Here is a 24,575-nt window from a genome sequence, read left to right on the forward strand (position 1 = left end):
GTATACTTTGACGCATCATTTTTTTATATTATTTTTTGTGTTTTATACTCTTTCCTTTTCCTAGAGTATGTTTAGATAAGTTAAAATAAGAGAAAAAATATGATTAATATCAGACAATTTTATAAATTAATGTATATTTAAGTTAATTTTAATTTATAAAACATATTTTTATTTTTATTTTTTTTATCATGGTAGTACTTTCAAAACAAATTACTGAAAAAGTTTAAGGTTTAGAATTTATAAGATGTGTGGTCTTCAGATCATGACGTTGCTGTTTTCATTTTTGAACAATCAAATTTCATAAGTCTTTTGCCTAGCCCTAGAGGATGTGTGGTCTCTAGAATTAAATGAGACGGTATAGCTAGATTTAGTTTCTAATCTCATTATTTTTACCTACAGGTTCAAATTTGACCGTGTGACAATTTTATTAGTGAGTAATACTATTTTGGAAGTTCTCTTTAACTCTTAAAGCATGCTTTGATCTTAGTCAAATGTCCAAATCTAACTTACCAAGTTGAAATTTTGTTATTAAAAGAAAAGAACTCTTATAATATCATTTTATTAGTTTTCTTACTTATTAAAAAAAATTAATATTTATATTTTTAAGAAACAAGAGAGTGGGGTAAATTAAAAATAATATAATAACCCAATTTCTTTCGGAAAATTTTAAATTTTGAAAGAAAAATAGTAATAAAAAAGGTATAAAAAAAATTAAAAAAAATATAATACAAAATAAAATGAAAAATAACAAAAAAAGAGAAAAGTAAAAAAAATAAATTAGAAGAGATAAAATAACAAATGAGAAGTATGTATACTCTTATCTAAATAAATAACTTGAAAAAAAAAAAGTTTGAAGTTTTTAGTTCAACAACTTAAGTTACACTATCATATCTTTTGCTATGAATATTTGTTTAAGGTGTTTTTTTGCAACGTTGGAAAGCTTGAAATAAATTTACAATTGTTATCTTTAGCTTGAAAACCAAAATTCTTCTCCATCTTGATGAAAATCAATCCAAAGTATGTGATTTGTTTTAAAAAAAAAATGTTAAGTCTCACTTTATTTTTTTCTCAATCAAAAATCTTATATTGTCCATAATAATGTCATGCACGTCCTCCTCCCCTCATGTAAGGAGGAGACTTTAAACCTTCAAATACATGATAAAAAATTTCATCAATTGGATATCTAAAAATTGAGATTAGTAGAAACATTGAACCTGCTACAGTAAATTTTTGAAGGGTCTAATGGAAAACATTAGGCATGTAATTTTGTTGTTGTTGTTATAGTTTTTTTTTTTTTTTCTCTTTTAAGGTTTTGATTGGAGAAGCATAAGTTGTTATGTAGATAAAGACGCTTTACCAAAGTAAATTGTTTTCTTGAAATTAGTTTCTTTTATCATATTTTTTATATTTTTATTATAAATATATTGTGTATTCAAGTTTTTAATTTATTAGAAATGCTTTATTCAATATTTAATTTTATTTTCTTGTAAATTCATAATAATGTCTTTTATATCAATTAAATAAATGAATTTATCAAAATGAAAAAAGACTTAAACAGATGAGACATTATTTAACTTTTTGAAATTACAAGAATACAAGTTGTGACAGTTTAGTATATTTAAATTTCTCCTTTGATTAATTTTTATAATAAAAATAATAATTAAAATATTCAAATAGATTGGTTTGGGTGTACACTTCTATTAATTTTAAAATTTAAAACCCATGAAATATGATAGTTCATAAATTTTAAGATCTAACAAATATAAAAATTATCTGTAAAAAAATAAAAATTTTATAAAAATTCTAACACAACTATTTTCTCTTAGAACTACATGACTCTGATTTTCTATTTCACATAAAGATATATCAGAGTAGGAAATCATTCTAGTCAAACCCAAAATATAAAATAATAATAATAATAATAATAATATATTCTCTCTTTTTTTTTTCAACAACAACAACAATAATAATAACAACAACAACAATTTTATTATTCATTAAAATAAAAATATAATCAATTATAAAATAAAATATATTTGATTGTCATAGTTAATTTTATTAATATATGATGAGATAAATATTTTTAAGTTATAAATAGCTTATTTAATTAATTAGAGGTAACCATTGTTGTAAGATGCTAATATTTTCTTTACACTTAACTGATTTTCAAACTCAAAAATTTATTTTCATAGACCATTTTCTTTATTTTATGTTTATCCTTAAAATAAATATTTGTGATGAGTCCTTATTTTTTAATTTATTTTTGTCAGTCCGTAGTAACTTAGGTTATTACACATATTATAAATTTAAATTAAGATAAATTTTCTAAATATTAGGAGAATAAAAATTGTATCGTCCAAGTCATCAAAAAGTCTACTTAAGATTGTGTCTCGATATTTAGATGATATTCTATGATGTGTGTTGTGAAGATGTTGCACTTAATGGCAAATTAACAATGTTACCATCAATGGTGTTTCTCTGCATTTTATAGACACTATTTCATGAGCTATGAAGATGTTATAATTTGCAAAATCGTATAGTATCAACAATACGTACTTAAATAGTCATAAAAGTGATTTGTAAAACTATTTAAAAATAATAAGAATATAATATCACCTAGAGATTTGAGGGTGAGATAAGGGGTTCTGACCCCAAATATGACTTGATATATAGCAGGAAACTTCCAAACTTGGGAGAGAGGTTACACTCGCTAAATTTTGAATGTTTTGAACTGGGATAATGTCTAAGTCTTTTCTAATGCATTTTCCATATATGATAAAAATGAAAAGTCATTGATTATTATTTGTCTTTTATTTTAGGGTTTAATGATTTTATACTATTAGTATAAATTACAATGTCAACCACTTAACAATCACTGTTTACCTTATTTACAAAGTATTTATTGTAAAAAGTCATATGTAAAATTGCATACACTGATGGTGCATAGCCTGTTTTTTTTTGTTGTTTATTTTAACATATTTGTTTTTTTTTATTTAGACAATCTTTTTTATTTGTTAATCAAATAATAATAAAATACTAAGTTAAGTTCATTATATCATTAAATATAAATAATTTCTTTTTGTTGTTCATACATAACGCTATTGTATTATTTCAAACGTTATAATTAAACTAAGAAAAATACTTTTCAAAATGTAAACTCTATAGGGATGGCAACGAGGCGGGGTGGGTATGGGTTTCATGATACCCGTTCCCGTTCCTACAAGTCAAATCCATCCCCGTTCTCGTCCCCGTACTCGTCGGGTATGTGATTTTCATCCTCATTCCCATTCCTGTCGGGTATTGAGTATACCCGTACCCGTACCCGTCAATTTTTTTATTTTTTGTAAAAAAAATATGGTATTTTTAAATTATTTTTATTATATTATAATTATAATTAAGTTATTTATCTATCTCATACTATAATAAATAATTACACATAAAAAAATATTAAAATTCTTTAATATAATTAAATTGAAAGTGGGTATTAAATTAAAAATGTGAATGGGGACAGGTACGGGTACGGGTACGGGACGAGTATGTACATACCCGTACCCGTACCCGTACCTGGTCAAACCAGATATTCCCCGTCAAAATCGGGATGGATTCTCGCGGGTACGACTATATTTGTCATCCCTAAAACCCTATAGTGTACCGAACGCAATTCTTAGGTAGTGTTTGTTTCCGGGGATTTACTATTCATGAGCAAAGAAAGGCGAAGAAACTTATTGTTCGTTTCCAGTGATTTGCGACGACGGAAAGGCGAAGAAAAGGAGGAAGAAGCGTGATTCGCGTCCTCGCTTTTGTGCGAAGAAAGGAGAAGAAAGTCACGTAAGATTTATAAAAACCCATAAATACCCTTTCGCATGCATGCATAGTGTGCCATGCAATGAAAAAAGCATATACAAAGGAAACATAATCGATTATACAAGAATACATAATCGACTATGACCTTACATAATCGATTATGTTGAAGCATAATCGATTATGTAAGGGTATAATCGATTATGTAGCCTTGCATAATCGATTATGCTGTATATATATATACAGCATAATCGATTATGTTATATATATATATATAACATAATCTTTTATATATATATATATATAATATTAATATTTAATATATAATATTTTAAATTAAATATAATTATTTAATATTTAATATTTAATATATATATATATATATTTAATATTTAATATTTTATAATTTTTTTAATTAAAATTTATATATTTATCTTTTAACTATAATAATTATAAATTTTTTAACTTATGGGCAAAATAGTAATCTTCTATAATTATTAATTAAAAAATTTATTTTTATCTATCACATCAATCAATTCACTCACAAACTTTCACATACTTTCTCTACACTTTTCACTCACTTTTCCTTAATCCAAACAACCTCACTTTCTACTCACTTTCCCTTCAAATGTCTCCTTTTCCACTCCCTCTTTTCCATCCTCAAATCCAAACAAAGCCTTAGAGATGATTCCTGTAGAGACGTTATTGATTAGAATAAAATAATTAAGAGTATTACAATGTGTAGTGAAATAAAAGGCATAACTTTGATTCTTTGAACATTGATAGCATATTCTACCACTGTTTTGGGTGCAAGCATTTTGTTATCAGTCCATAAAGTAAAAGGAAAAAAAAAATATGAAGGCCGAGTGCTAAAGTCCAAAGATAGGCCCATTCTTGTACATCAACAATGTTTTGGGACATTATCCCCCATTTTATTCTTCAAATAGTTTTTTTTTTCCTTTTTGAAGTGTTTTATGTACATAAAAAGTCTCCTCTATTCATTCTTACTGGTAAAAAAACTTCTATATTCACATCCCTCCTTTTTCTTTTCAAACTTTTTCTCTTCGATCCCTACTCTCTTGTCACCCCCAACTTTTTTTAAAAAATGGAAGGCTGTGAATTGAAGGTAATTTGGATATTAAGAAAAAATTAAACAAAAAATTTGGAGTGTAAATAGTAAAAGGAAAACTTATTGAGACGATTTTTTGGGTATTTGTAAAGAGGATGGATCCATTTATTTTAGGGGTAAGTCTACCTAGACTTATTCCGTTCAATAACTCATATTCTATATTAAATTTCAATGATCCAACCGTTCAATTTAAAGTTTTTAATGTATAGATTAAATCTGCAAATTTTTTAAAAATTTGAAAATCATTTGATACTTCGTTTCATGAGTTCAAATTGACGGATAATCATAAAATCATTTTATACATTGATTTGAATTAATGAAACGAAGTATCAAATGATTTTTAAATTTTCTAAAAATTTGCATATTTGATCTATATTAAGAACTTTAAATTGAATGATTGGATCGTTAAAATTTGATGTAGAACACGAGTTATTGAAAAAAAATAAATCTAAGTAGACTTACTCATAGAGTAAACGGATCGCTCCCCATTTGCAAATACTAAATAGCAATCCCAAAATATCAAACAACCGTTACTCATGGAGATTTAAATTTAATTAAGATCGTTTACATTAGATGTATAAAGAAACAATTGAATATAGGTTCATTAATACACCATTGCTTGAGGAATTATTTCCAACATCTCTTAAAATTCACCATCTAAAACTACAAAAGATCGTTACAAACTCAAATGTCATTGTTTAAAGAGAAATTATATTCAATTCTCATATGAATGCTTGGTGATGATTCCTGAGAAGGCTTAGACACTTGTACACTCTTTTCAGTCAAGGTTATCTTTGAGTTATACTCAGAAGAAGAATGGGGTTCCTCACGATTTGATGTACAATATTTGCATTGTAATGGCTATATGTGATGAACTGGTGATGGTGTTTTCTAGGTCCAAAAACTTAAAAAAGAAAATAAAAATTTGTCACATATCTTGGCTATAGCCAAAACACACATTTTGTTCAACTGATACCAATTTGTTCAATCTTTTTCACAAGTCAACCTTTACATCCATAACACTTCATACTTCAGTGAGATTTCAATTGCTGGAGACAAAGAGAAAATAGATGGATAGTTTATATTTTCGAAATCAAATGTAAATTTCATCCACCACAAATGTTTTCAATTGAAATCGCACATGATTTAATTTTGAAATTGAAATTGTAAGCTTTAATTAATTTAAAAAAAATACAATTTCAGGAGCGTGAGCCTTTATTATTTGTTGTAAAAAAGTATAGTACAATATAAACAACTTTACCTATTGGTCTATATAATTAAAAATATTTTATTTTAATTTCTATACATGGTTTTAATTTTGTTCCTTTTTAATCTCAAACATCTGTTTTTTTTAGGAATTAAAAGAGAATGTTTATGCGATAAATGGAATTAAAAGAAAAGGATTAGGAAACAATAGAGACTAAAAAAAAAGTTTGTGCGATTATAGAGATCAAAAGAAAAAAAATGATATGTATAGAAATTAAAAAATATATAGACACTAAAATGTAAAGTTTATGAAATTATAGATAAAAAAAAAGTGATTGAGAGCCTATTTGGTACAAGTATATACATGTTTTTAAAATATTTTTTATTAAAAATAACTCTTTGGGTATACTTATCTAGAAACACATTTATGAGAGAAAAGAAAAATAAAATAAGTTTCTCTATAATTTAAAATTAACTTATGAATAAGTTAATTTGTAAAAATCATATTCAATTAGCTTACTTAAATTCTTATTTTTAATTCATGTATAAGTTAGTTTTAACTTCTAAAATAAATTATTTTATTTTTCTTTCATATTTTTCTCTCCTAACAATGCTTTTGAAAAAGTTTATCCAAACAAGCCCTTTATTTGCAATATAAAAAAAACTCTCTAAATCATTTCTAAGCATGTATCCATACAAGTTATAAACCATACTTAAAAATATTAGGAAATTTTTATGAAAAAAATACAAATTAATCATGGCTTAAGAAATAAGAGTTAATTACTTTTTTTTCATTATGTTATTGGTGGATAGAGCAATTGCTAAAGGATGAAACGATTTCCATCAATTATGTGAAGTCAGAAGGAAATTTAGTTATATAAAACTCCGAAGAAGGAAAATGATTTTTGCAACATTGAGAGGAATGAGACTCAAGCCAATTGAAAATAAACAAGTGATGGTAATCTAACCTTTGTAGTTGGAGATCTCATGAATAAAGTTCATATAGGTAAGAATAAGTCACTTATCAATTCTAGTAGCACTAAAATAGTTTTTTTTTTCTTTCTAAATCTTAGTCCCTTTCTCTAATGTAAGAAAATGTCAAAGATGTATTAAAGAGAAAAGTTTTATAGTTATGCTTTAAATTAGAAAATTTGACACATTATAAAACTTTTAATAATTTTCATATTTCTTATGATTAATGTATGATTTACATCATATACTTGATGAAATTACTCATATGAGTATCAAGTGAGACCACTTTCATAAGATCTCGATGAAATCTTTAAAACACTCATGAATAACATACAAGCACAAGTCTTAGTAGCACAAAACAATGATAACAGTAAGGATTGTGAGAGTATAATATAATTGGTAAACCACTAATATAAGTTAAGTGTTTTTTAGTTCATATAATTTATTACACCAATCTCTTTGTATGTTAAATCTTATCCGTCTAAGTCTTATTTATATAATTTGCTACTCTAAGTCCGATGCATTACAACCTCTTGAGAATCCAATTTCTTTTTTTTTTTAATCTTTTTTCTTTCTTTTATAAAATAAAATAAAATATTTTTATTCTTTAAAAATATGCGAGAGATTGTTATATTTAAAAAAAAAATCTCATATTGTTTATAACTAACAAAACATAAATATTTATATATCAAAGTGTATGTTACACAACAGATAAGAGATGGTAGGTTTCCGCGCAAGAAAATTCGTCTCGTGAATATGTTGAAGGGCAAATCCCCCAAAATATTTTTATTTTTAACTACATTAAATTACTTCTATTTATTTTATTTGAAATAAGGTTTATCCGAATTGTGTCACCAAATTATACGCCGTATTTCACAACTTTTTATTGTTCATTCGATATAGAAGGAAACATAAATAAAATTAACACAAAGGAGAGACCAAACTCATTGTTTTGTCACCCTCTCTTTTTCAACTACAAAGTGAATGTTAATTGTTATCCTAATAGTTCCCAAAGGATTTTTCCAAGCTATGTGAGCTTTGTTCCTTCTAGAAAGAGAGTTTTGAAATACATGCACCCAACATTAAGGCTTTGTTTGGATTTGAAGATGGAAAAGGGGGAGTGGAAAAGGAAAGATTTGAAGGGAAAGTGAGTGGAAAGTGAGGTTGTTTGGATTAAGGGAAAGTGAGTGGAAAGTGTAGAGAAAGTTTGTGAAAGTTTGTGAAAGTTTGTGAGTGAATTGATTGATGTGATAGATAAAAATAATTTTTTTAATTGATAATTGTGTAAGATTACTATTTTACCCTTAAGTTAAAAAAGTTTATAATTATTATAATTAAAAAATAAATATATAAATTTTAATTTAAAAAATTATAAAATATTAAAAATAATTTAATTTAAATATTTACTTTAAATTTAATGATAGATAAAAATTAAAAATTTAATAAATAAATATGATTTATACTTTTACCCTTAGATTAAAATGAGTATAATATTATTTATTATAAATAATAATAATTACAATAAAATTATATTGATAAGTATAATTTTTAAAAAAATAATAAATAATGATAAGAATAAAAATAAATATTAAAAAAATAATAAAAATCATAATAAATAATAATGATGCTAATTATAATACATAATATTAATATTAATAAAAATAAAAAATATTATTATTTTAATTTTATAAACAGGTATTATTTTTTTTATATTTTCACTTTTTGATATTAATATTTAAATAATAAGATTTTCTTAATATAAAAAAATTGTATAATATAAATAAAAAACTTTAATATATATAAAAGTGAAAAAAATAAAAATATTAATATTTAATTTATATATATAAATTAAATATTAAATATTAAATATATATATATATATATTAAATATTTAATATATATATATATAATATTAATATTTAATATATATATTATATATTAAATATTAATATTTTATATATATATACGATTATGTTATATGTATAACATATAACATAATCGATTATGTTATATTATGTTATATGTTATACATATAACATAATTGATTATGCTATATATATGCACAGCATAAACGATTATGTTGTGTATATATACACAGTATAATCGATTATGCAAGACTATATAATCGATTATGGCCTTGCATAATCGATTATGTAGCCTTGCATAATCGATTATGCTTCCTTTGTATATGCTTCCTCTACTGCATGGCACACTACGCATGCATGCGAAGGGTATTTTCGGGTTTTTATAAATTCTACGTGGCTTTCTTCTGCTTTCTTCGCTTTTGTGTGAGGACGAGAATCACGCTTCTCCCCTCTTTTCTTCGCCTTTTCGTCGTCGCAAATCACCGGAAACGAACAACAAGTTTTTTCGCCTTTCTTTACTTGTGAACAGTAAATCCATGAAAACAAACACTAGCTAATCGCGCAACTCAAGTCGCTAAGCATAGCTTTCCAATGAAAAGATCTTGTCACTCACTTATTCGCTTCTGAATGTGCCACAGTGGAAATATCGCAAGATATCTGTGACCAACATGAGTGGGAATAAGCTAATGCTGTGAATGTAGCAGATGGGTCAACCAGATGACTTAAAGTGAATCACCAAATCAGCACTTTGTTCTGAGGACCGTAGCTGTAAAGGAAAATTCTCAAAAGCATGGTGCATAATATGTAGAATAGATGTGACACTATTCGACCAATGTGTCACAAATAGGTGAAAGAATCCACTACTCACGATGCATTAGCACAAACAAAAGCCATCCATCTAACTTGCGACTGGTAACTAGCAACCAATTTATGGATCAAACGCTATAAAGGGAAGGGGTCCACAACTACCTTTCTACACACTTGGTCATGAAATATGCTACAGAAAAAAAAATGTAAAGAAACAGCAGAACCATTAATGTGCACTTTGGAATGCCCATGTCGATGAGCCAAACTTAGCTTGTGCTCATAGTTATTTTGACCAATTTTGAGATCTCAATCAATTACTCTCTCGTGTTGGGACCAAAACCAACTTGGCAAAGCACACGTTGAAATAGGACTCGTGACTGATTCGCTGTGACAGCGTATAACATTGGCAAAATGATAAGGAAACTATTCCCTTTATGCATCATAAAGAAAGAGAGTGCCCACATACTTTGCAGAGTTTGGAGAGTCAATGATAATTATTGGACAAACATTGGTGAAAATTATATTTACATTATCTTCCGTGATCGTACCCAATTGGCAATTGATGTCCCTGAAAATGAATTTGATTAGTGACTTAGTCCATATTGTTCATTTTTTTCGTAAATTCTGTAGAGCTCTTGTAAAGCCTAATACCATAATCATAAGCAAAATTCAAAATTGTGACCCTTGTAATTTTGGTGTCTATTTTTGGAATTGCCACAAACCCTTTATTAATTACTTTTATATGAGTTGAATCGAAGTTGATCGAGATATATATATATCTAGAATAGAGAGCCTGAGGTTGTTGTGAATGGTGGCTAGTTGCTGCAAAAAGTGACGGATATTTTAAGCCTTCTTTTGATTAGTCTGTGGAGTTGGCCGTTGGGCATTTCAATCGTTGTCACCTTTTATTATTCAGTTTGGCGTGCAGAGAAATATATTGTATGGCAAGGTGATAGTGACCCCTTTTTAATGTGATCCCCGTGGTCTTTTTTTCTTTATACGTGCGTGCATGTCCTTTCTACTTGCTTCATTTTCTTTTTACTTTTATTGTTATCTCTCTCTATCTGCTTTATTTGTGAAATGTCCTTAATTTGGCGTGGCGTTTTCCATTAAATGGAGGTGGTTCTGAAGCCAAGAAAACTAGGGCATCAAATTATTTTATTTTTATAACACATGGTGGGACTCCTGAAATTGTGTCAGTTACTGGTTTTTGAGGGGTCAGATTCTGATATGTCAGTCTCTTCTTTACTTAGCACATGCTTCCGTAAATGCCCAACAACACATGTACCATTTACCCACCTCATATTGCCTTCCACACTATTCCTACTTATAGTTCTGCCACTTTCCAAATACCCAATTGCAAATATCAAACCAAGTAATGAATTCTACCTCCATTATGGAGGGAGGTAAGGCATCATGCCAAGTACCAAGGGCCCCTCATATAATAATGCTAAAATATATTTATTTTAGTCGCTTGATTGGTTTAAACTTCACTCTTATTTTTGGATTAAGATACAGAGGGGAAAGTGGAGCATATTATGATGGATGAGTGGTTTGGCGAATTTTTCTGGTTAAGTGAATAATGGAGTGTCTTTTCTTCCTTGTGCACCAAGGTGGATTTTATTCCAAAAGAACATGAAGGTGGTGGTGGACTCGAGAAAAAGAATCAAAAGGCAATTGAACAGGAAAGTGGAAAGTAGATGGAGCGAAGAGGATATATGACATTTCAATCATTCCATTCCAATTGAGAACACAAGTACAACTTCAACCATGCAGACCTTTCTTTTCTTTTGGCGACAGACAAGTCACCAGAGAAGATTATGTATTGGGAAAAGATAAAAGATAAAGTTAAGAAATACAGTACTGACAAAGAGGACTCTCTTTGAATCTCTGGTTTATCAATAAACATGTGGGTCACTGAACCCATGTTAAGCTCAGTCTTTAATAATAATAATAAATAATGTCAATCATATATATATTTTGACAAGTTTTTTAATGTAATGGGAAAGGTATCAGACTGTCAGTATCTCCACCCGAGGTGTCTTTGGCATTCTAGTTTTTTTTGGTCTTACGCATATCATCTTTTGTGAATAATTAAGCTCTATCTTAACTTTTTTACTATTTGTCATAACTTGGAATAAAATTAACATAATTTGAAGTTATCAATACTAATGTAAATTAGAACTACAAGATGTAAATTAAAAAATTGAGAAATATTTATGCAATTGTAAATCAAAATTTTGAGTTTACATTAGAAAATTTGTTAAGGAATCTTCGTAAATTTGTGATAAGCAAATTAACTGCTACACTCCAAAGTGGTACCTTGCAGCAGAAATTTCGATCGTATTGGATTTTACGAGTATGGTACACCTTGTAGCTGAAATTTCGATCGTATTGTTTTTACGAGTGTGGTTAAACCCTAAACCTGCATCAGACACGGTCTATATTTTGGAAATTTATTTTCAGGATATTCCATAAATAAAGTATCACGTGGGACTTGTGAACAAAGCTAGGATAAGAAGGAAGAACGAAAAATGAATGATACATGATAGAGCTTATTAATTTGTCAATCAATGCCCAAAGCAAGTTTATGGATAAAAAAAAATACTCGTATATGTTACTGTAGATTGACATATACTAGAAGGAACTAATAGAACATTTTTCAAGTTATTGATGTTTGATTTGTTTATATTAAACTATATATATTTTAAAGTGGGACCCACCCTAAGAATAAATTTTATATTTAACCTAATGTTTGGTGTATGGAAGAGGCTAGTACTACTGAACCGTATTTTGAATTTTGAATAAAATTAAAGAGAAGTAAACAGAAAACATTAATTAAAAAATAATTTTTATTGTATAAAAAAACTTGAGTGTAATAAATAATTTTTTTAATAATTTATCGATTGCAAAAGTTTATACTTATCTTGATATGCTTATGGTGAGGAAGATGATGAGATGGCTTTGTTCCATCTGATGTAGGAGTAAGGAGAATAAAGGTTAACATTATTGAGAAAGTGGTAGAAGCAATAGGCAGTTACAGAGGAGATGCTTGTGTGAAAAGGGGGAGAAAGAATTGTAGTAAGTAGGAAGCAGGAAGCATCATCCCCTAATGGCACAAGAAACAAAATGATGGGGTATTGGTTGGGCATGTCATGATGGGTTTGTACACCACTCAACAGGGACTTATCTTTTTTACTCTGTTTGCTTTCACTTTATGGAGATATTAGGTCCATCCCAACTTTTCAGACTTTTCCTACTACTACCCCCATTCAATTCAACCAAACATAATGAAAGCAAACAAAAGGAAACCACTCATAGCCGTTTCCGGAATTCATGCCATTGCCAGTTTGGGGACACACATTTTCCAAGTACAAAATATAATTTCTATAACCCTAAATTGCAATAATAACTGATTCAAGAAATTAAGCGAGAGAGAGAGAGAGAAAAAAAAATTAGTATGAACAAAAGAATTCTACTTTTTTTTTTGGCTTCCTTACAGAGTCCTTCGGACAAAAAACAAAAAACAAAAAAAAAGAATAGAAAAATAGAAAAAGTAAGTGTTTCTATTTATGGAGGGTGTAATGTAAAAAAGTAAAATGTGACCTCCTAAGAGTAATTAACATGGACGCTGGCATTGATGCCAGAATGGCAGAGAGGGCAAGTGTGAAGGGTGGACCCACACATTGTGCAGAGACAGAGATGTCTGCACGGTAGCAACAGCACTATCGATTCCCTCACCCCACACCGATTGCACATCCTTTTATCGTTTCCTCCGCCGCCGCCCTCGCGGTGGACGTTGCTGCCGCAGCTGGACTCAGCGTCGTCGTCATGATGATGCTCCTGGCTAACGTGCGCCAGCACCTGTTCTAGATTGTTCCTAAGCGAATTGGCGGTTGCCTCGTTGGTCTGAGCCAACTCCCTCCAAATCTGATTCTCGACGCAGAGGCTCTTCACTCTTTCTTGCAGCACCCAGTTTAGGTTCCCGACGCGGTGAATCTCCTCGTCCTTCTCCTTCAGTTTCTTGGCCACCGCCTCTTGTATCGCCGTCACCAGCATTCTTGAATGCCTCACTCTCTGCTCCTCCAACTCCATCCTAACCTTCTCCGTCTAGACAAACAAGATAAAATAAATCATCAATTAACCAATTTCAGAGTCACGTGTTGAAAGAGGTTGTTAGGAAACGAGACTCACGTGCTGCGCGATGAAGCGGTCGATCTCGTACTGGTGGCTGTGGAGATGGTCGAAGATGGAGGGCTGAGATGAGAGCTTGGGCTTCTGCGGGAGCGGGGGAGCGTTGGATTGGGAGTCTCTGTCCCTGGAGCGCTTCCTCGGGAGGGGGATGTGGTAGGTGAGGCCACTGTCGGAGGGTAACACCGTGGACGCCAGAGCCATTCCACCACCACCACCACCGTCCATTTGCGCCTTATTCGTCGTCGTCATTTCTCTGATTGAAACTAAACCGTGTCAGTTGTGACTCACACGACAGATAAAGAGGACGAGATTTTGGGGCTTGTTTGGGTTACCTGGCGGTGAGTAACTGCGGAGGGATGAGATTCATGTGATTGTGAGGAGCCTCAACTGCCATGTCTTGTGACTCACGCTTTTTCCTTTTCTTGAGGCAAAGAGAGAGAATAGGTAGCATTAGCAAATAGCAAATAGCAAATAGCAAAGCATGCAAATGAACCACTCCCGTTTATTTATGCCTTTGCCTCTTGTGCCATTCCTAGACACAACAACACAAAGTCAAAACTCTAGAGAGAGAAAAATCTAAGCGGATATTAAATTTAATTTAATTAATTAATTAATTCCTTTTGTATCTCGTGGCGTCATCCAAACACGGTATACGTATGGCGCAATTAAGTGAATCGTGGAACGCTATTATACAATCCACTCTATCAAACTTGACTTTTTCTCCCGTATTAAAATTATCCCTAATTTAAATTCATTTTTTCCCATTCTTTTTTTGTTTTTTCGCGACGAGGAAAACTGGCCACGTGCGAGGTGCGTGCGTGAGTGGGGTGGGACCCACTTCTGTTCGGGAGCGGTTTCTTCGCTGTTTTGCCTCCGTTTCTTCTTAAACTCTTGTGTACCGTACGGACGAATTCGCCTGCCGTGAAAAAATCTGCTGCGGTGCAGGTCCACGCCATCTCGCTAGGCCTGCAACCGGTCAACGTTCAACCATGAAATTCTGAATACTACTACTACTACTACTCTCACCTCATCTAACGGGGAAACGAAAAGACCCACTTTTTTTTTAAATAAAAAAGAAAAAACTTAAATTAGAGACGTTATGCAGTTTATTGCTTAAATTGGCTTGGCAGTTATCGTATTTGAATAGACTGCATTATTGTTGGTCAACATTAATAATTTTTTTCATTTATAATTATCACTGCTCAATCTCACCCATGTGGATTTCATGGCTTGAGTTATTATTAGTATTTTCTTGAATTACAGTAATAACAGCATCTTCTACGAGAATTGTTTATAAACAATTCCTATTACCATATCAGTTTTAATCTACTTTATGGCTTATTTAAATTTTAATAAAATAAAATTATTTTATTAAAATTTAAATAACTTATAAAATGGATCAGAACTTATATGACAATAGTATAATACAAAAATTATTTATAAGCAACTCTCACTAAAAATGCTTTACCATAATTAAGATTTTTTTTCAAATTTTATTAAATCTTTAAATATTTGTAGTTTCAAGATTTTGACTTTTGAATCTTAAAATTAAATGAATTAGTCTTTATTAAATGATAATGCTTTTTTATGATATTAATTGATAATACTTAATTGCAAGAAAATATTAAAATAAGACTTTAAATTTACTTTTCCTCCTCGTAGTTTTGTATATAAGTTATTTTTAGTCCTCAAAATCATTCGTTACAAATTTGGTCATTTAGTTATAAATATTATTGATATACGATCCGTTTAATTAAACTTAAAAAAATATCTTTAAACAAGTGCTTTGTAAAAAAAATAACTATTTAAAAAATAAATAGGAGTTTTTTTTTTTTAAAAGCAGAAATTGTTCATTTTTAAAAGAAAAATTTAGATAAAAACATAAAAAAAAACTAAAAAATATATATTTATTTTATTTAAAAAAACACTTTTATAAGAAAAAACAAAGTTTAATTTGTTAGTTATATGTGAAAATAATGGGTTCAAAAATTAAAAAACATATATATATATATATATATATATATATATATATATTATAAATTATAAGAATCACAATAGTGAATTTCAGCCAAAAATAAACTAATTTCATTCCATAATTTATATATTTTAAAATATATTAATAACTCAAAATTTTGTTTATGAAATCCAGTCATAATCTACTTGCACCAACAACTTATTGATAAAACATTAATATTTAAATATTAATTAAAAAATATTTTTAATGTATAATTTTTAGAAAATATTAACTTTATAATAATTAGTTTAAAATTATGTACTAGATAATTTTTTATTGATAAAGTATATAGTTTTTATAATAATAATATATAAAAATTAAACTTTAAAATTTATCATGTAAATATCCTAACAATAAAATTTTACAAGAAAATTACATTCTACATTAAACAAAGTAGTTTTTGAACTTTTATTATTATTATTGATTGAATTTTTTTTAAAAAGATAGAGTCTAATATCCCTTGAATCAACCATTTATTGATTAAGATTTTGACTTTTAGATATGAAATAAAAAGGTTAAAATATATTTATAGCTTTTATAACTTTACTTAATTTAATTTTTAATATTTATAATTTAAAATATATCTTTTTAATCTTTATATCTATTTTTTAATTCCTGCTATTAATTTCTTTATAACACTATTTCCTAACAATTATCATGCTATCTACTAGTTTCCTAACAATACAATTTTTCAGGAAACTTACATTCGACATTAAGCAAAGGAAAAACATTTTACGTTGGTATGTATATCTATTTAAGTAGATCTTTTGATGTAATAGGTAAAAAAAATTTGTGGATCTTTATTGATTTTCGACAAATATTACTAAGTTTTCACTAACAATTAAGTGGACAATGATATTTAGTGTGAGAATTTTTAACATATCATTAATTTTCTATCTTATAAGAGTGTTATCTCATATTTATCATTTTATTTATTAAAAAAATCAAAGAAAAAAAATAACATTACGAACAAAGTAGTTTTCCACTTTTATTATTGAGATTTTGACTTTAAGATTAAAAGCAAAATTATTTAAAAAAATAGTTAATAATATAATGTTTAAATTTGCCAGTTACAGTAAGCAAAGAAACAAACGTTACCCTTAAGTAACTTATCCATAACCGCTTATAATCACGAAAAAGTTCTTTATACTAAATTAGATTAAATATAATGTTATTATTAATGTTACTTTTCAAAATTAAATGAAAAAGTTTTGACTCTTGCAAAAGCTATAACATGCATAATTTTTTATTCATCATTATATAATTCCAATGTCTATCTTGCGTCAGAGCAATTTTAAGGATTTATTATAATTTAATTTTTATTTATTATAATTATTTATAAATTAAATTTTAATATTTTTATAAATTTTATTAATAAATAAAAATAATTTTATAATACAATATAAATTATTTATCATGAACATAAAATATAATTCATATATTTAAAATACTTATTTATTAGAATCTTAAATATAACTTATATATTTAAATATAATATTTATTGATATAAATAATTTACTAGTATTTTAAAATGTGTAATGTAGATGTTAACTATTCATTATATTTAATTAAAATTTTATAATAAATTATATATACAAATAAATATAATGTTTGAATATATAAATTATTTTTCAAATTTATATAAATAGATATTTATAAATATTAAAATTACATATATATATATATGATATTTTTAATATTTTTAAAATAAATTATCAATCAATAAGAAATATTTTATTACAATATAAATTATTTAGCATAAATGTAAAATATAATTTATTAGTTTAAAATTATTTATTTAGTTACAAATTTTAAAAATAATTTATATATTCAAACATAATATGTATATGTATATATAATATATTATAAATTTTAGTTGCATATGATAAATATTTAATTTATGATAAATAAAATTCAAATTAAATAAAAAGTTAAAAGAAAATTTCTACAAATTTTCTTATTTTAAAAATATTTCTAAAAAGGTTCTTCCACTAGTTAGTGGTACATATTTAACAAATAGGAGTTGATTTTAAATTTTAGTTAACATAACAAATATTTAACCTAATTAAATTATGTGTGTGTATTTTCTCAAAATACATGTCAAATTTTGTTCAATTTTTTTTAGTAAAGAAATTTTGTTCAAATTTAACAACAATAAAAAGGTAATTAAATTATTTATATTTTAATATAATTTAAAAATATTTATTATGTTAATTTTGATTATTATGAATGAGATATTTAATAATTTGTATTAATATAATTATATATATATATATATATATATATATGATCTAAGTGAAATGAAATTATTTAGCACCATTGAATTAAAAGTTATTAAATAATATAATAGTTATTAAAGTCACACTGGTGTAATTTGATTATTTTCATATATATATATATATATATATATGTATATATATACTTTCTTCAAGAATAAGTTTATCTAAATTTAGTCTACTTAATAATATATATTTTATGTCAAAAATTTAGCAATTTAATCATTAAATTAAAAAAATTTTATGTATAGATCAAATCTGCAAAAAAAAATTACATAGTACATTGTTTCTTTAATTCAAATTCACAAATAATCATAAAAATATTTTATAAGTTGATTAGAATTAATGAAATGCAATATCAAATAGATTTCAATTTTTTTGTTAATTTGTAAACTTAATCTATGCATTAAGGACTTTTAATTTAACGATTTGATTGTTGAAATTTGATGCAGAATGAGTTATTAAGTTAATCAAAACATTTTATACATTGATTTGAATTAATGAAATGAAATATCAAATAGTTTTCAAATTTTTTAAAACTTTGTAGGCTTGATATCTGCATAAATAGCTTTTAATTTAACAATAAAATAATTGAAATTTGATATAAAATATAAGTTATTGAGTGAAATAAGTCTAATTATATTAATAAAGTTTGACTGTTCTTACCAAAATCTATAAGTGCTCTAATGATGGGGATGACGTCTTATAGTCATCTTAATATCTACGACGATGGGGACACTTGTTAAAACATTTTGACCCTTAAGTAAGAGGGGAGTTTAGGTTAAGAATGAGATTAAAGTAGAATGATACCTGGTGTCTCATATATAGGTGATTGATCTTATCTTTAGTTTTAGAGATGATGTTGTATGATAGCTTAGAGATATATTTTGGTGATTGCATGGAGATACTGTTATTGATTAGCGAATGTTTATTCCTGATAAGCAAAGATATTTCATTAGGTGAATATAATGTGCTTGATTATGATATTTTAGAAAATATTAATGTCAAGATATCCCGCTAGTCGTTAGAAGTTAACTATCTAAGGGTTTCACTTTATGATGATGGGTTGAAGGCCTAGTGTGGACAAGCAAGAGAAGGTTAACTCAACTTGGTAGTGTTGAGTGGTATATAAGCCCCTAAGCTCTTGACTCTTTATAAGAAAGGAGTAAATCACTTTATTTTTCACCTATGTTAAGGTAGGTTTTCCAACTTGAAGTTTGGAGAGACTTGTATGGCAGATTGAAGTGTGTTGCGTAAGCATAAGTGGTTTGTGTGTTTTGTTAGTAATCATTTGTTTTATGTTTGCTAGAGATATTAAGCTTGCTATTATAATAACCATAGAAGTGATAAGTTTGTAGTAGTGACTAATATGTAATCATTTAAGATGATAAACTTGAAGGTTTGTAAGTGGTAATCGTAATGGCAAAATGATCAACTTATGATTGTAATTGTGAGTGTTTTGGAATCTCGTAGTTGATGTCTAGCTTGTGATCATAATGATGAGATTAGCTGGTGATCGTTGTAGTTAAGGAGCTCGAAAACTTGGAGTGATCAACTTGTGATCGTAACAGTAAATAGATCAACTTGTGATCATTTTAGTTGAAGAGCTTGAAAGCTTGAAGTGATCAACTTATGATCATAATGGTAAAAAGATAAATTTGTGATTGTTTTAGTTTAAGAGCTTGAAAGCTTGAAGTGATTAGCTTGTGATCAAAATCATGAAGAGAATAGTTTGTGATAGTAATAGTAAAGAGATCAACTTATGATCATTTTAGTTGAAGAACTCGAAAACTTGAAGTGATCAACTTGTAATCATAATGGTAAAGAGATCAGTTTCTGAATATCATTTTAGTTGACGAGCTTGGAAGCTTGAAGTGATCATTTTGTGATCATAATGATAAAGATCAATGTTTTAACCATAAGTCCATTAGCATTATTGTTAAGGTCATCGTGTCCGAAGTATTGTCTATTTTGACCCTTATTAGGCCATCAAGGTTTTATTATTGAATAGAGCCTTAATAGATTAAGGAGAGATAATGTTTATAAACTATTTTTAGTCTTAATTCCTATAAATAACTTTTAAGCATATTGGAACGAGTTCTTAGTTAAGGCTAAGGGACAAGAATGACCTATGCCTTTTTCTAGTGCCAATATTTTGACTGCAAGTCCGTTAATATCATTAAGATCACTACATATAAGATATTATTTACTTTAACACTTGTTGTGTTATCACGGTTTAATCCTTAAAAGAGTGCATCAGTGGATTAAAGAGAGATAATGTTTATAAACTATTATTAACCTTGTTTCTTAAACAATGTGAAATTTTTAAACATACTAAAATATTAATATTTATAAAAAGTATACTTCTAGAGTAAGAAGATTACGGTCTACATGTGTCTGGATAACATCAAGAATCAATTTTATCCCATAAAATATAATACCATGAAAAAGTAGAAATAATTATATATCACTTTACTATTTAAAAGAACATACTGTTACACTGAGTAAGATCAATCAAAATGAAATATATAAATATAATAATTTTTATTTTACAAATTAATTTTATAATGTTGAGTTCAATTTTATTTTATTTATTTTATTTTTTTAATGTAACAAGAATTGACTTAAATCTATAACTTCTTTTTAAGAACTTTACAATAATTTTTTTTTATTTCTCACTATAATGCTAATCTAAACGCATTAATTACTATTCCTTCGCACATAATATCTAACGTAAATAATTTTAATTCTTTAAATTTATCCACATATGATGATATACATTTTAATTAGATATTTTCGTATTAATAAAAATATATTACAAAAATATAGGGTATCATATGAAAATAAAAAATGAATCATTTAAATTATAGGCTAAATTACGTACTTTTAGTTTATCAATTTATTTAATTTATTGATTAATTTAGTATTTTTATTATTAAAATGTTGAATTTAATTAGTCTCTTGATTTTCTAAAATGATGTAACGAAGTTCTTTTCATTCAATTGAGATTAACTATGTTAAATTTTTATACATATAATCTTAAATCCTAAATCATATAAAAAAAATTAATCATTTTAATTATAGTAGTATCAGATCAGAAGTTATGAAATTTAGCCAAATTATTATTTCGTCTAATTAATAAATTCGATCGATCACAAAAAAAATTGAAAAATGTTATTGTAATTTACAATAGGTAATTAATTTTGTTATTTTTTTAAGAATTTTTAAGAATAATATATTTTAACATAACGTGAAAATTTATTATTTTCTATAATCTATTTGAGTACAATATTAGAAACATTTTTAGAGTTTTTTTTTATTAAAAAATACTCTTTATCTTTATTAAAGAAATTCTTAAAAACACTTCTAGCTAATATCTAAATTAAGAGTTATTATCAAATAAGTGATTTTTTTTTTTTTGAGACCGAACCATGTTTCTCAATTAATTAATTTATACAACTTTTTTCTTTTGAAATCCAACCCAAACCATGTGCAGGGTAATTGATGTCTAAAATAAGTAAAGTTGGTTTCCTTAGATACATATAAAGGGAGTTCTCAAGTTGATGTTGCTGGTCAACAGTGTCTGTGTCGCATCCTATTATACTTTTGTATGAATAACAAACGTGGTGATCAATGAGTCTAGCTCATAGTTTAACTTGCTAAAATAATACAGAATCTCAATCTATTATATATAAAATCAGAATATATCATTGAAATTAATATTAATATATATACATTTGCAAATACATGCATGCAACCTCACATCACATGCATATTCAGTTTACAGCATTTCCTCCATAATGTGATGTGCCCCTGACATTGCTTAATGATTTTTAATAAGAGAGGTGAGCAACTGAACAAAACCTATTAATGGTGCTCAACGAGGATCTGTCGCTTAGTTGTCACAGTTATGTATGTCTGTACGTAGTTTTACCCTCAAATTCTCATCATAACACGTGGGTCATCGATGCTTAATAATGAACAATTAAATAAGTAATTAAAAACTATATATTATAAGCTTCTTGCCTTCCCAACTTTTACTTAATTAGCCCATGCATGTGGGATTATTTATTTATTGCTTTTAAATTTTTAACTTTAATATCGCTCTTGATCAATCCAAGAAAGTTTGGCGCTTAATTATTAAACCCTAGTGCATCCTCCACGTACTGCTACTTCCCTTTTTGCCTTAGGATACAGGTTTTGTGATGTGCCACGATTCTTTTAAAGTGCAAACAACCTACTATTTAGATGCCCATATTTGTCTTTTTGCATGAAAATGTGCTTGGCATAATCACTTTTGTGTAAATGAAAAGAAAGAGTAGATTAAATTCACGTCATAGTGACAGCAATTTAAAACGAATGAAGTTTTTATATTGCATAAAATCTTGGATCCCAATTAATTGCTTCTACTAATCCCCATTCCCCACTTTTTTCTTTAGTAATTAATATGATAGGTTAGGTCAGTTACCTCTCCAAACGAAGCTAATAATAAACTTAACGCCTTTATTAACGGCATGAGAGCTTTCAATGTTGTAGGATTTTTATTACAAAAGCGTGTTTAGGCTAATAACTAAGTCCTAGCTAGCATGCATTGGGTACATGCAAGCTAGTTATGGGTTGAAAAAAAGCTTGAAATTTAAGGATAGAAGATCTAGTGTACACTTCTAGATGGTTGATGAAAGTTGAAATTTCATTTTTCTAATAGCTTAATCAAAGAAACAATGGTCCAAAAAAAAATCAAATTAAAGTATTGACTAAAATTGAAATTAATGGGTGTAGGCTGACATTATTTTCTAGGAGTTGTTCTTGAAAAGGATATTTTAGTAGAAAAAGGATTTGAAAATTGAAGTTGGGATTTTCAAACACCTAACATGCTTTGTTCTAAATGCATCCTCCCTTTCCTTATCAATCAGTCAATGTGCATAATGTAAATTCATTAAATTTTAACACAATTATAAAGATGTTCAATGTCAAAGTACAAGGTATTCTCCAATAATATATACACTTTGAATCAATATATATATAGAAGCATAGACTTCTCAAATATGTAAAGCTATTCATGGTTGTACACCATTTTATAGTCCAATTGCTAAATTGGTCAAACACAACATTTCATCAAATAAGAACGTTTTAGGCGAGAATAGGTTAGGGTGATTTTCAGGGCTGTTAATTTCCTTAATTTTTTTTAGTTATCACGTATATTTTGCACTCGAGTGGATAGGATGGATTATCATGAACCACACAGTTTTATTACATTTAATACTAATAAATCAAAGATATTAAATTTCTAAAGTTGAAAATAAAATTACAAAACTAAATTATTTGAATCGAGACACATCACACTGATGTATCAAAACTTAAAATTTAAACATAAGTTAAGATTAACACGGACTAACATAATATCAAAATAAAATTTATTTAAAAACGTCTTTAAAATGATATTATGTATTTTTTTTCTGTAATTAAAAATTGAAATTAAAATTACACTTTAGCAATAATATTTGAAAATAATAGAACTATACATAAAAATTATTTGTTCATCGTTGCACAAAAGAAGTTATGCATATAATGAAGAAGTGAACAGATCCTAAAAGCTTTATAAAAAATTATATTCTATTTATGTCGATATATCATATACAGTTTATTATACGGATATTCTAAGAGGCGTGTTCTTATTGTATACCTTTTAAAAATCATTTCTTTACATCTTAGGAATAATATTAAATTTCAGTAAATTAAAGAGATAAAATTATAAAATTAAATTATTTGAACCAAAACACATCATTATTATGACGTTTCGAAATTTAAAAATAAATATAAATTAACATTAATTAAAATTACATTAATATTGAAATTTAATTTATTTTAAGAAATAAATTATTATCAAATTGATATAAACATAATGTAGTAATATTTGAAATTAAAATTGAAACTAAACTAAAATTTAAATTCAAATAATAATATTTAAAAGTAATATAAAGTTATATATAACAAAATGTCAATGAGAAAGACTCCTAAAAATGTTATGTAAAAATAATTATTATTATGTTAATATTTTTTATTCACAAAAAATACCCCAATCAATCTTGTTATCCGAGCATTCTAATATGTATGTAGTGGGTCGAAATATTTTGTGTCTTTGTATTTATTTAAAATATAGTATTTAAAAATTGTTAATGTGTGTTAAATCAAATGATATTATATTTAGTCTTCAAACTTCAACATTATGGGTTTATAAAAATATTCAATTTTAAATATTATTTTTTATTATTTAAAAATTTAAGGGTCAAATAATTCAAAAATTATTAGCG

At 27.0% G+C, this 24,575-nt stretch overlaps 1 protein-coding gene across 1 annotated transcript; it reads right to left on the bottom strand.

Annotated features, from left to right (window-relative positions):
- Positions 1–13,241: 13,241 nt before the first annotated feature.
- On the bottom strand, positions 13,242–14,533 carry LOC109789151 (BOI-related E3 ubiquitin-protein ligase 1). The gene is made up of 3 exons (XM_020348043.3): positions 14,307–14,533; positions 13,975–14,227; positions 13,242–13,890 (listed from the first exon to the last, which is right to left on the bottom strand). Exons 1-3 carry the CDS (start codon positions 14,423–14,425, stop codon positions 13,390–13,392), a joined length of 873 nt encoding a protein of 290 aa, XP_020203632.1. The 5' UTR covers positions 14,426–14,533; the 3' UTR covers positions 13,242–13,389.
- Between the last annotated feature and the right edge of the window lie 10,042 nt (positions 14,534–24,575).

The sequence above is a fragment of the Cajanus cajan genome, chromosome 3 (genome assembly GCF_000230855.2).
Source record: "Cajanus cajan strain Asha chromosome 3, NIPB_CcT2T_4, whole genome shotgun sequence".
NCBI lineage: Eukaryota > Viridiplantae > Streptophyta > Magnoliopsida > Fabales > Fabaceae > Cajanus > Cajanus cajan.

What these genes read in the sequence shown, in the direction of transcription:
- LOC109789151 (XM_020348043.3), bottom strand. Translation starts at nt 14,425, where the DNA reads ATGCTACCTATTCTCTCTCTTTGCCTCAAGAAAAGGAAAAAGCGTGAG. An exon ending in CCGCAGTTACTCACCGCCAG is followed by an intron (nt 14,228 to 14,306) that starts GTAACCCAAACA and finishes AGTTTCAATCAG; the next exon opens with AGAAATGACGACGACGAATA. An exon ending in ACCGCTTCATCGCGCAGCAC is followed by an intron (nt 13,891 to 13,974) that starts GTGAGTCTCGTT and finishes TTGTTTGTCTAG; the next exon opens with ACGGAGAAGGTTAGGATGGA.